The sequence below is a fragment of the Bufo gargarizans genome, chromosome 1, assembly GCF_014858855.1.
Source record: "Bufo gargarizans isolate SCDJY-AF-19 chromosome 1, ASM1485885v1, whole genome shotgun sequence".
Taxonomy (NCBI): domain Eukaryota; kingdom Metazoa; phylum Chordata; class Amphibia; order Anura; family Bufonidae; genus Bufo; species Bufo gargarizans.
In genome coordinates this window covers 595,248,860-595,262,734 of record NC_058080.1, presented here as the reverse complement: position 1 = coordinate 595,262,734, position 13,875 = coordinate 595,248,860, and the positions used below count along the sequence as shown (strand labels likewise).

The 13,875-nt window shown below is 45.8% G+C and overlaps 1 protein-coding gene across 1 annotated transcript in view; it reads left to right on the top strand.

Annotated features, from left to right (window-relative positions):
- Positions 1-13,875, top strand: part of ADAMTS19 (ADAM metallopeptidase with thrombospondin type 1 motif 19) — a 355,301-nt gene that overhangs the window by 284,197 nt on the left and 57,229 nt on the right. Inside the window, exon 15 of the mRNA XM_044291002.1 lies at positions 12,912-13,032. Within this exon, the coding sequence (XP_044146937.1) occupies positions 12,912-13,032 (121 nt within the window). The remainder of the gene's footprint in view (positions 1-12,911; positions 13,033-13,875) is intronic.

The following is a 13,875-nucleotide window of genomic DNA, read 5'->3' as shown; positions in this document are numbered from 1 at the left end:
AAGTATTCCCAAGGACCAAGTCACAGGATCCCAGTAGAGATCAAAAGCAGGCAAGACAATCCGAGGTAGCGAATAAAAAGTATTACAGACACATAGTGGAATATACTCACCATTAGGGCTCATTCAGACGACTGTATCGGTTTTGCAGAACAGATGCAGACACAAATATATGGCCATCCGAATGAGCCCTAAGTGTGTATGAAAACTTAGCATGACAAACTGTCTCAAAGATACAAATATGGTGTGTTGTACTTTTTTATGGTTTAATCTCTTTTTATTAAACAAGTTTTGAAATACATTGACAGAGTGATATAAGCATGAAAACATTGTGTCTCAATCAATAAAGCTTGGCATAATGCAGTATCATAGGCATATGTAGCTGCTGCTTAGTAGTGTTGAGCGCAAATATTCGCATAGCGAATATTAATCGCGAATATCACAACTTCGATAATTCGCGAATATAGTGCTATATATTCGTTATATCGAATATTCGTCATTTTCTCCATCTGAACACATGATTCCTATCTGCTTAAAATGCTTGTGGGTCAATGATTCATTGGCCCACAAGCAAGAAGCAGGGAGGAATCAAGAGTTTAGATGGTAAAAAATGATGAATATTCTAAAAAACTAATATATAGCACTATATCACATATATTCGTTTTATAGAATATTCTTTTTTTTTCCCCCAATTAGTACAGTTATTGCCCTTCGGCATACTCCTCCCCGACAAGCGTCCCTGTCACCATGGGAACGCCTGGTGGTTAGAATATACCATCGGATCTGAGTTTTCATGATCTAACTCAGATCCGATGGTATATTCTAACCACCAGGCGTTCCCATGGTGACGGGGATGCATGAAGTTAGAATATACCGCCAGGGCGCTGTGATCCGTGCAATTAACCCCACAGGGTCCCCCTTCCTCCCCCCTCATCATTAGTGGCAGCAGTCAGTTTCACTCAGCAGCATTTACTTACCAGTGGGGCTCTCCTCAGTCTGAGAACTCACAGGTCTATGCGCCGCATACGCCTTCAGCAATGCGCCGCATAGACCTGTGAGTACTCAGAAGGAGGAGAGCCCCGCAGGTAAGTAAATGCTGCTGAGTGATTAACTAACCATGGCAGCCAGGACTTCAGCAGCGTTACGCTGGGACTCGATCAGAACTGCCTGCTGCCACCAATGACAGGGGGAAGGAGGACCCTGTGGCCACTGCCAGGGGGGAGGGGGACCCTGTGGCCACTGCCAGGGGGGAGGGGGACCCTGTGGCCACTACCAGGGGGGAGGGGGAGGGGGACCCTGTGGCCGCTACCACCAATGATTTTAATACTGGGGAGAGGGGGGGTTAGGGCGCACTGGCCACCAATTATTTTAACACTGGGGAGGGGGGGTGTACAGGCCACCAATTATTTTAATACTGGGGAGGTGGGGGGGAGGGCGCACAGGGGGCTGTGATCCACGCAATTAGGGATGAGCGAACCCGAACTGTATAGTTCGGGTTCGTACCGAATTTTGGGGTGTCCGTGACACGGACCCGAACCCGGACATTTTCGTAAAAGTCCGGGTTCGGGTTCGGTGTTCGTCGCTTTCTTCGCGCTTTTGTGACGCTTTCTTGGCGCTTTTTGAAAGGCTGCAAAGCAGCCAATCAACAAGCGTCATACTACTTGCCCCAAGAGGCCATCACAGCCATGCCTACTATTGGCATGGCTGTGATTGGCCAGAGCACCATGTGACCCAGCCTCTATTTAAGCTGGAGTCACATAGCGCCGCCCGTCACTCTGCTCTGATTAGCGTAGGGAGAGGTTGCGGCTGCGACAGTAGGGCGAGATTAGGCAGATTAACTCCTCCAAAGGACTTGATTAACTGATCGATCTGCAGCTGTGGATCATTGAGCTGCTGATCCTCAATTGCTCACTGTTTTTAGGCTGCACAGACCGTTTGTCAGTCTCATTTTTCTGGGGTGATCGGCGGCCATTTTGTGTCTTGTGGTGCGCCAGCACAAGCTGCGACCAAGTGCATTTAACCCTCAATGGTGTGGTTGTTTTTTGGCTAAAGCCTACATCAGGGTGAAGCTGTGACACCAAGTGCATTTAACCAGCAATAGTCTGTTCATTTTTTGGCCATATCCCAGTCTAATTCTGTCACTAAATCCATACCGGTCACCCAGCGCCTAAATACTAGGCCTCAAATTTATATCCAGCTAAATCTGTCCCTAGTGCTGTAGCTGGGCGAGTTATTTAGTGTCCGTTCAAGCACATTTCTTGTTCTGGGTTGAAATACAATTCCCAATTTAGCAATTTCATAATTTAGTGGTTCCTGCTATATCAGAGCTCTTTGAAATCTATCCCAAAAAGGGTATATAATATTGAAGGTGCACATAGGGTCATTCAGAGTAACTTCACACACACCCGCTACTGTGTATTTCCAAGTCTAATTCTGTCACTAAATCCATACCGGTGACCCAGCGCCTAAATACTAGGCCTCAAATTTAATTCCCTCTAAATCTCTCGTTACCCACCGCTGTACTGTTGTTGCTGGGCAAGATATTTAGTGTCCGTCAAAGCACATTTTTTGTTCTGGGTTGAAGTACAATTCCCAATTTAGCAATTTCATAATTTAGTGGTTTCTGCTATATCAGAGCTATTTGAAATCTATCCCAAAAAGGGTATATAATATTGAAGGTGCACATAGGGTCATTCAGAATAACTTCACACACACCCGCTACTGTGTATTTCCAAGTCTAATTCTGTCACTAAACCCATACCTGTCACCCAGCGCCTAAATACTAGGCCTCAAATTTAAATCCCTCTAAATCTCTCGTTACCGTTGTCCTGTTGTAGCTGGGAAAGTTATTTAGTGCCCGTCAAAGCACATTTTTTGTTCTGGGTTGAAGTACAATTCCCAATTTAGCAATTTCATAATTTAGTGGTTCCTGCTATATCAGAGCTATTTGAAATCTATCCCAAAAAGGGTATATAATATTGAAGGTGCACATAGGGTCATTCAGAATAACTTCACACACACCCGCTACTGTGTATTTCCAAGTCTAATTCTGTCACTAAATCCATACCGGTGACCCAGCGCCTAAATACTAGGCCTCAAATTTAATTCCCTCTAAATCTCTCGTTACCCACCGCTGTACTGTTGTTGCTGGGCAAGATATTTAGTGTCCGTCAAAGCACATTTTTTGTTCTGGGTTGAAGTACAATTCCCAATTTAGCAATTTCATAATTTAGTGGTTTCTGCTATATCAGAGCTATTTGAAATCTATCCCTAAAAGGGTATATAATATTGAAGGTGCACATAGGGTCATTCAGAATAACTTCACACACACCCGCTACTGTGTATTTCCAAGTCTAATTCTGTCACTAAACCCATACCTGTCACCCAGCGCCTAAATACTAGGCCTCAAATTTATATCCAGCTAAATCTGTCCCTAGTGCTGTAGCTGGGCGAGTTATTTAGTGTCCGTTCAAGCACATTTCTTGTTCTGGGTTGAAATACAATTCCCAATTTAGCAATTTCATAATTTAGTGGTTCCTGCTATATCAGAGCTCTTTGAAATCTATCCCAAAAAGGGTATATAATATTGAAGGTGCACATAGGGTCATTCAGAGTAACTTCACACACACCCGCTACTGTGTATTTCCAAGTCTAATTCTGTCACTAAATCCATACCGGTGACCCAGCGCCTAAATACTAGGCCTCAAATTTAATTCCCTCTAAATCTCTCGTTACCCACCGCTGTACTGTTGTTGCTGGGCAAGATATTTAGTGTCCGTCAAAGCACATTTTTTGTTCTGGGTTGAAGTACAATTCCCAATTTAGCAATTTCATAATTTAGTGGTTTCTGCTATATCAGAGCTATTTGAAATCTATCCCAAAAAGGGTATATAATATTGAAGGTGCACATAGGGTCATTCAGAATAACTTCACACACACCCGCTACTGTGTATTTCCAAGTCTAATTCTGTCACTAAACCCATACCTGTCACCCAGCGCCTAAATACTAGGCCTCAAATTTAAATCCCTCTAAATCTCTCGTTACCGTTGTCCTGTTGTAGCTGGGAAAGTTATTTAGTGCCCGTCAAAGCACATTTTTTGTTCTGGGTTGAAGTACAATTCCCAATTTAGCAATTTCATAATTTAGTGGTTCCTGCTATATCAGAGCTATTTGAAATCTATCCCAAAAAGGGTATATAATATTGAAGGTGCACATAGGGTCATTCAGAATAACTTCACACACACCCGCTACTGTGTATTTCCAAGTCTAATTCTGTCACTAAATCCATACCGGTGACCCAGCGCCTAAATACTAGGCCTCAAATTTAATTCCCTCTAAATCTCTCGTTACCCACCGCTGTACTGTTGTTGCTGGGCAAGATATTTAGTGTCCGTCAAAGCACATTTTTTGTTCTGGGTTGAAGTACAATTCCCAATTTAGCAATTTCATAATTTAGTGGTTTCTGCTATATCAGAGCTATTTGAAATCTATCCCTAAAAGGGTATATAATATTGAAGGTGCACATAGGGTCATTCAGAATAACTTCACACACACCCGCTACTGTGTATTTCCAAGTCTAATTCTGTCACTAAACCCATACCTGTCACCCAGCGCCTAAATACTAGGCCTCAAATTTATATCCAGCTAAATCTGTCCCTAGTGCTGTAGCTGGGCGAAGTTATTTAGTGTCCGTTCAAGCACATTTCTTGTTCTGGGTTGAAGTACAATTCCCAATTTAGCAATTTCATAATTTAGTGGTTCCTGCTATATCAGAGCTCTTTGAAATCTATCCCAAAAAGGGTATATAATATTGAAGGTGCACATAGGGTCATTCAGAAGTAACTTCACACACACCCGCTACTGTGTATTTCCAAGTCTAATTCTGTCACTAAATCCATACCGGTGACCCAGCGCCTAAATACTAGGCCTCAAATTTAATTCCCTCTAAATCTCTCGTTACCCACCGCTGTACTGTTGTTGCTGGGCAAGATATTTAGTGTCCGTCAAAGCACATTTTTTGTTCTGGGTTGAAGTACAATTCCCAATTTAGCAATTTCATAATTTAGTGGTTTCTGCTATATCAGAGCTATTTGAAATCTATCCCAAAAAGGGTATATAATATTGAAGGTGCACATAGGGTCATTCAGAATAACTTCACACACACCCGCTACTGTGTATTTCCAAGTCTAATTCTGTCACTAAACCCATACCTGTCACCCAGCGCCTAAATACTAGGCCTCAAATTTAATCCCTCTAAATCTCTCGTTACCGTTGTCCTGTTGTAGCTGGGAAAGTTATTTAGTGTCCGTCAAAGCACATTTTTTGTTCTGGGTTGAAGTACAATTCCCAATTTAGCAATTTCATAATTTAGTGGTTCCTGCTATATCAGAGCTATTTGAAATCTATCCCTAAAAGGGTATATAATATTGAAGGTGCACATAGGGTCATTCAGAATAACTTCACACACACCCGCTACTGTGTATTTCCAAGTCTAATTCTGTCACTAAACCCATACCGGTGACCCAGCGCCTAAATACTAGGCCTCAAATTTAAATCCCTCTAAATCTCTCGTTACCGTTGTCCTGTTGTAGCTGGGAAAGTTATTTAGTGCCCGTCAAAGCACATTTTTTGTTCTGGGTTGAAGTACAATTCCCAATTTAGCAATTTCATAATTTAGTGGTTCCTGCTATATCAGAGCTATTTGAAATCTATCCCAAAAAGGGTATATAATATTGAAGGTGCACATAGGGTCATTCAGAATAACTTCACACACACCGCTTCTGTGCATTTCCAAGTCTAATTCTGTCACTAAATCCATACCGGTGACCCAGCGCCTAAATACTAGGCCTCAAATTTAATTCCCTCTAAATCTCTCGTTACCCACCGCTGTACTGTTGTTGCTGGGCAAGATATTTAGTGTCCGTCAAAGCACATTTTTTGTTCTGGGTTGAAGTACAATTCCCAATTTAGCAATTTCATAATTTAGTGGTTTCTGCTATATCAGAGCTATTTGAAATCTATCCCTAAAAGGGTATATAATATTGAAGGTGCACATAGGGTCATTCAGAATAACTTCACACACACCCGCTACTGTGTATTTCCAAGTCTAATTCTGTCACTAAATCCATACCGGTGACCCAGCGCCTAAATACTAGGCCTCAAATTTAATTCCCTCTAAATCTCTCGTTACCCACCGTTGTACTGTTGTTGCTGGGCAAGATATTTAGTGTCCGTCAAAGCACATTTTTTGTTCTGGGTTGAAGTACAATTCCCAATTTAGCAATTTCATAATTTAGTGGTTTCTGCTATATCAGAGCTATTTGAAATCTATCCCTAAAAGGGTATATAATATTCAAGGTGCACATTGGGTCATTCAGAATAACTTCACACACACACGCTTCTGTGCATTTCCAAGTCTAATTCTGTCACTAAATCCATACCGGTCACCCAGCGCCTAAATACTAGGCCTCAAATTTATATCCCGCTGAATTTGAATACAATACATTGGGCCAAATAATATATTTGTTGTTGTGGTGAACCATAACAATGAGAAAAACATCTAGTAAGGGACGCGGACGTGGACATGGTCGTGGTGGTGTTAGTGGACCCTCTGGTGCTGGGAGAGGACGTGGCCGTTCTGCCACATCCACACGTCCTAGTGTACCAACTACCTCAGGTCCCAGTAGCCGCCAGAATTTACAGCGATATATGGTGGGGCCCAATGCCGTTCTAAGGATGGTAAGGCCTGAGCAGGTACAGGCATTAGTCAATTGGGTGGCCGACAGTGGATCCAGCACGTTCACATTATCTCCCACCCAGTCTTCTGCAGAAAGCGCACAGATGGCGCCTGAAAACCAACCCCATCAGTCTGTCACATCACCCCCATGCATACCAGGGAAACTGTCTCAGCCTCAAGTTATGCAGCAGTCTCTTATGCTGTTTGAAGACTCCGCTGGCAGGGTTTCCCAAGGGCATCCACCTAGCCCTTCCCCAGCGGTGAAAGACATAGAATGCACTGACGCACAACCACTTATGTTTCCTGATGATGAGGACATGGGAATACCACCTCAGCATGTCTCTGATGATGACGAAACACAGGTGCCAACTGCTGCGTCTTTCTGCAGTGTGCAGACTGAACAGGAGGTCAGGGATCAAGACTGGGTGGAAGACGATGCAGGGGACGATGAGGTCCTAGACCCCACATGGAATGAAGGTCGTGCCACTGACTTTCACAGTTCGGAGGAAGAGGCAGTGGTGAGACCGAGCCAACAGCGTAGCAAAAGAGGGAGCAGTGGGCAAAAGCAGAACACCCGCCGCCAAGAGACTCCGCCTGCTACTGACCGCCGCCATCTGGGACCGAGCACCCCAAAGGCAGCTTCAAGGAGTTCCCTGGCATGGCACTTCTTCAAACAATGTGCTGACGACAAGACCCGAGTGGTTTGCACGCTGTGCCATCAGAGCCTGAAGCGAGGCATTAACGTTCTGAACCTGAGCACAACCTGCATGACCAGGCACCTGCATGCAAAGCATGAACTGCAGTGGAGTAAACACCTTAAAACCAAGGAAGTCACTCAGGCTCCCCCTGCTACCTCTTCTGCTGCTGCCGCCTCGGCCTATTCTGCTGCTGCCGCCTCGGCCTCTTCCTCCGCCTCTGGAGGAACGTTGGCACCTGCCGCCCAGCAAACAGGGGATGTACCACCAACACCACCACCACCACCACCTCCGTCACCAAGCGTCTCAACCATGTCACACGCCAGCGTTCAGCTCTCCATCTCACAAACATTTGATAGAAAGCGTAAATTCCCACCTAGCCACCCTCGATCCCTGGCCCTGAATGCCAGCATTTCTAAACTACTGGCCTATGAAATGCTGTCATTTAGGCTGGTGGACACAGACAGCTTCAAACAGCTCATGTCGCTTGCTGTCCCACAGTATGTTGTTCCCAGCCGGCACTACTTCTCCAAGAGAGCCGTGCCTTCCCTGCACAACCAAGTATCCCATAAAATCAAGTGTGCACTGCGCAACGCCATCTGTAGCAAGGTCCACCTAACCACAGATACGTGGACCAGTAAGCACGGCCAGGGACGCTATATCTCCCTAACTGCACACTGGGTAAATGTAGTGGCAGCTGGGCCCCAGGCGGAGAGCTGTTTGGCGCACGTCCTTCCGCCGCCAAGGATCGCAGGGCAACATTCTTTGCCTCCTGTTGCCACCTCCTCCTTCTCGGCTTCCTCCTCCTCTTCTTCCACCTGCTCATCCAGTCAGCCACACACCTTCACCACCAACTTCAGCACAGCCCGGGGTAAACGTCAGCAGGCCATTCTGAAACTCATATGTTTGGGGGACAGGCCCCACACCGCACAGGAGTTGTGGCGGGGTATAGAACAACAGACCGACGAGTGGTTGCTGCCGGTGAGCCTCAAGCCCGGCCTGGTGGTGTGTGATAATGGGCGAAATCTCGTTGCAGCTCTGGGACTAGCCAATTTGACGCACATCCCTTGCTTGGCGCATGTGCTGAATTTGGTGGTGCAGAAGTTCATTCACAACTACCCCGACATGTCAGAGCTGCTGCATAAAGTGCGGGCCGTCTGTTCGCGCTTCCGGCGTTCACATCCTGCTGCTGCTCGCCTGTCTGCGCTACAGCGTAACTTCGGCCTTCCCGCTCACCGCCTCATATGCGACGTGCCCACCAGGTGGAACTCCACCTTGCACATGCTGGACAGACTGTGCGAGCAGCAGCAGGCCATAGTGGAGTTTCAGCTGCAGCACGCACGGGTCAGTCGCACTACAGAACAGCACCACTTCACCACCAATGACTGGGCCTCCATGCGAGACCTGTGTGCCCTGTTGCGCTGTTTCGAGTACTCCACCAACATGGCCAGTGGCGATGACACCGTTATCAGCGTTACAATACCACTTCTATGTCTCCTTGAGAAAACACTTAGGGCGATGATGGAAGAGGAGGTGGCCCAGGAGGAGGAGGAGGAGGAGGAGGAAGAGGGGTCATTTTTAGCACTTTCAGGCCAGTCTCTTCGAAGTGACTCAGAGGGAGGTTTTTGGCAACAGCAGAGGCCAGGTACAAATGTGGCCAGCCAGGGCCCACTACTGGAGGACGAGGAGGACGAGGATGAGGAGGAGGTGGAGGAGGATGAGGATGAAGCATGGTCACAGCGGGGTGGCACCCAACGCAGCTCGGGTCCATCACTGGTGCGTGGCTGGGGGGAAAGGCAGGACGATGACGATACGCCTCCCACAGAGGACAGCTTGTCCTTATCCCTGGGCAGCCTGGCACACATGAGCGACTACATGCTGCAGTGCCTGCGCAACGACAGCAGAGTTGCCCACATTTTAACCTGTGCGGACTACTGGGTTGCCACCCTGCTGGATCCACGCTACAAAGACAATGTGCCCACCTTACTTCCTGCACTGGAGCGTGATAGGAAGATGCGCGAGTACAAGCGCACGTTGGTAGACACGCTACTGAGAGCATTCCCAAATGTCACAGGGGAACAAGTGGAAGCCCAAGGCCAAGGCAGAGGAGGAGCAAGAGGTCGCCAAGGCAGCTGTGTCACGGCCAGCTCCTCTGAGGGCAGGGTTAGCATGGCAGAGATGTGGAAAACTTTTGTCAACACGCCACAGCTAACTGCACCACCACCTGATACGCAACGTGTTAGCAGGAGGCAACATTTCACTAACATGGTGGAACAGTACGTGTGCACACCCCTCCACGTACTGACTGATGGTTCGGCCCCATTCAACTTCTGGGTCTCTAAATTGTCCACGTGGCCAGAGCTAGCCTTTTATGCCTTGGAGGTGCTGGCCTGCCCGGCAGCCAGCGTTTTGTCTGAACGTGTATTCAGCACGGCAGGGGGCGTCATTACAGACAAACGCAGCCGCCTGTCTACAGCCAATGTGGACAAGCTGACGTTCATAAAAATGAACCAGGCATGGATCCCACAGGACCTGTCCGTCCCTTGTCCAGATTAGACATTAACTACCTCCCCATAACCATATATTATTGGACTCCAGGGCACTTCCTCATTCAATCCTATTTTTATTTTCATTTTACCATTATATTGCGAGGCTACCCAAAGTTGAATGAACCTCTCCTCTGCCTGTGTGCTAGGCCTAAATATATGCCAATGGACTGTTGCAGTGGTGGGTGACGTGAAGCCTCATTCTCTGCTATGACATGCAGACTGATTCTCTGCTGACATGAAGCCAGATCCTCTGTTACGGGAGCTCTCTCCTCTGCCTGGGTGCTGGGCCTAAATTTATGACAATTGACTGTTGCAGTGGTGGGTGACGTGAAGCCTGATTCTCTGCTATGATATGAAGACTGATTCTCTGCTGACATGAAGCCAGATTGTCTGTTACGGGACCTTTCTCCTCTGCCTGGGTTCTGGGCCTAAATTTATGAAAATTGACTGTTGCAGTGGTGGGTGACGTGAAGCCTGATTCTCTGCTATGATATGAAGACTGATTCTCTGCTGACATGAAGCCAGATTGTCTGTTACGGGACCTTTCTCCTCTGCCTGGGTTCTGGGCCTAAATTTATGACAATGGACTGTTGCAGTGGTGGCTGACGTGAAGCCTGATTCTCTGCTATGACATGCAGACTGATTCTCTGCTGTCATGAAGCCAGATTGTCTGTTACGGGACCTCTCTGCTCTGCCTGTGTGCTAGGCCTAAATATATGCCAATGGACTGTTGCAGTGGTGGCTGACGTGAAGCCTCATTCTCTGCTATGACATGCAGACTAATTCTCTGCTGACATGAAGCCAGATTGTCTGTTACGGGACCTCTCTCCTCTGCCTGGGTGCTGGGCCTAAATTTATGACAATGGACTGTTGCAGTGGTGGCTGACGTGAAGCCTGATTCTCTGCTATGACATGCAGACTAATTCTCTGCTGACATGAAGCCAGATTGTCTGTTACGGGACCTCTCTCCTCTGCCTGGGTGCTGGGCCTAAATATATGCCAATGGACTGTTGCAGTGGTGGCTGACGTGAAGCCTCATTCTCTGCTATGACATGCAGACTAATTCTCTGCTGTCATGAAGCCAGATTGTCTGTTACGGGACCTCTCTGCTCTGCCTGTGTGCTAGGCCTAAATATATGCCAATGGACTGTTGCAGTGGTGGGTGACGTGAAGCCTCATTCTCTGCTATGACATGCAGACTGATTCTCTGCTGACATGAAGCCAGATTGTCTGTTACGGGACCTCTCTGCTCTGCCTGTGTGCTAGGCCTAAATATATGCCAATGGACTGTTGCAGTGGTGGGTGACGTGAAGCCTCATTCTCTGCTATGACATGCAGACTGATTCTCTGCTGACATGAAGCCAGATTGTCTGTTACGGGACCTCTCTGCTCTGCCTGTGTGCTAGGCCTAAATATATGCCAATGGACTGTTGCAGTGGTGGCTGACGTGAAGCCTCATTCTCTGCTATGACATGCAGACTAATTCTCTGCTGACATGAAGACAGATTCTCTGTTACGGGACCTCTCTCCTCTGCCTGGGTGCCGGGGCCTAAATATCTGAGAATGGACTGTTCCAGTGGTGGGTGACGGGAAGCCAGATTCTCTGCTATGGAACCTCTCTCCAATTGATTTTGGTTAATTTTTATTTATTTAATTTTTATTTTAATTCATTTCCCTATCCACATTTGTTTGCAGGGGATTTACCTACATGTTGCTGCCTTTTGCAGCCCTCTAGCTCTTTCCTGGGCTGTTTTACAGCCTTTTTAGTGCCGAAAAGTTCGGGTCCCCATTGACTTCAATGGGGTTCGGGTTCGGGACGAAGTTCGGATCGGGTTCGGATCCCGAACCCGAACATTTCCGGGATGTTCGGCCGAACTTCTCGAACCCGAACATCCAGGTGTTCGCTCAACTCTACACGCAATTAACCCGCACATGAGGTGTTAATTGCGCGGATCACAGTGCCCTGGCGGTATATTCTAACTTTAAGCGTCCACATCACCATGGGAACGCCTGGTGGTTAGAATATACCATCGGATCTGAGTTAGATCGTGAAAACTCAGATCCGATGGTATATTCTAACCACCAGGCGTTCCCATGGTGACGGGGACGCTTGTCGGGGAGGAGTATGCAGAAGGGCAATAACTGTACTAATTGAGGGGAAAAGAATGAATATTCTAAAAAATGAATATATGTGATATAGTGCTATATATTAGTTTTTTAGAATATTCGTCATATTGTAAGACGAATATTTAGCAACATAGCGAATATTCGTAAATTACACATATAGACTGAAATTTCACAAATGTAGTGCTACAATCTTTTTTTTTTTTTTGTCTAATTTTTTTGTCTCTTTCTGATTCAGAAAGAGACAAAAAAAAAAAAAGATTATAGCACTACATTAGGGAAATTGCAGTCTATATGTGTATTTTACAAATATTCGCTATATTGCTATAACTTTGTTTTTTAGAATACTCGTCCTATTCTAAAACAAGAAAATATGGCGAATATTCGTAAAATACACAAAATCGCAATACGCAATTAATTAAATCGCATATTATTTGCGATAAATAGCATAATGACGAATTTTCGATTTTGACGAATATGAGACGAATATTCAATCGAATATACGCGAAATCAAATATGGCACCTCCTGCTCATCACTACTGCTTAGTATGAGGGAATACCAAGAACAGGTATAGTAGGGACAGTAATGTAACCTGAGTAGAAACATAAGCTGTGTTGAAGTTTTTTTAAAGAGAAAATGAAAAGATCAAAGAGATACTTATAAAATATTTTCACCAAAGTGCCTGTTATGGCCCCATCTACTTAAATATTTAAATACTGTATAAGTGGCACGTTTTATGTTCAGGCTTGTATTCATCATTTAATGTATATACTGTATTTAGTAATATCTTGTGTTCTTCTTCTAAAAGAAAGTTGGCTGTGATGGAGTCTTGGGTTCCTTGTCTAGGGAAGATCACTGTGGTGTTTGCAATGGAAATGGCAAATCATGTAGAGTTATTAAAGGGGACTTCAATCACACACGAGGAGCAGGTAATCATTTTACTATATATTTCTATTATATATAATAGCATTATGCTAATTATAACCACACAGCGTTTCTAAAACGAATAAGCGTGTACAGTATTTCCCTATTCATGAAGTTTCCTGCATTAGACTCTGTTCACATGGGCATTAGAGGTACCTTTTAAGGTTTATTTTACTGAACTGTTTTTATACATTGAGATTGAAACATAATTTTTTTTCTGTTGTGTAATTTAGGCTTGTTTCACACTTCCCGGCTGGGAACAACCTGCCGGATCCAACATTGCCGAACGCTGCCGGAATGCCTTCCGGCCCCATTAATAATGTGGTCTGGCAGTGATCTGGCCTCAATCTGGCAAATAAGCAGAGAAACGGCTGGACAAATACCAATCCGCAGGCAGTTTGCCCTGCGGATTTGCCACATTCTATGCTGATAATGCCTGCCGGCACTGTGGAACAGGCCTTAGTCTACCTAAATCTTTCCAGTATGTAACAGCCTCTTCAAGATTTCTAATGTGAAACCTAATCAATTGGCATTCTACCCTTTAAGTGCCCAGTGTCCTTAGTAAAGATATACGGATATAGGGGGCCATTTATTATACTGAAATACACCAAAATTAGGAGTATTTCAGGCGCAGATGGCGGCCAGCTCATGCCAGGTCTAAAAGTGTGGGCTGGGAAGGGGACGAGATGCCTTTTAGGCGCAGAAAAAGCTCTAAATGTAAGACAGTTTGGGAGCTGTCTTACATTTCAAACTGGCCCTCGATGCGCCGTAGTTATGGAGAGGCCTGCGCTTCTTCATTACTTAGGCGGATCCACTGCCAGCTATGGGCTTTGTTAAGACCGTTGTCT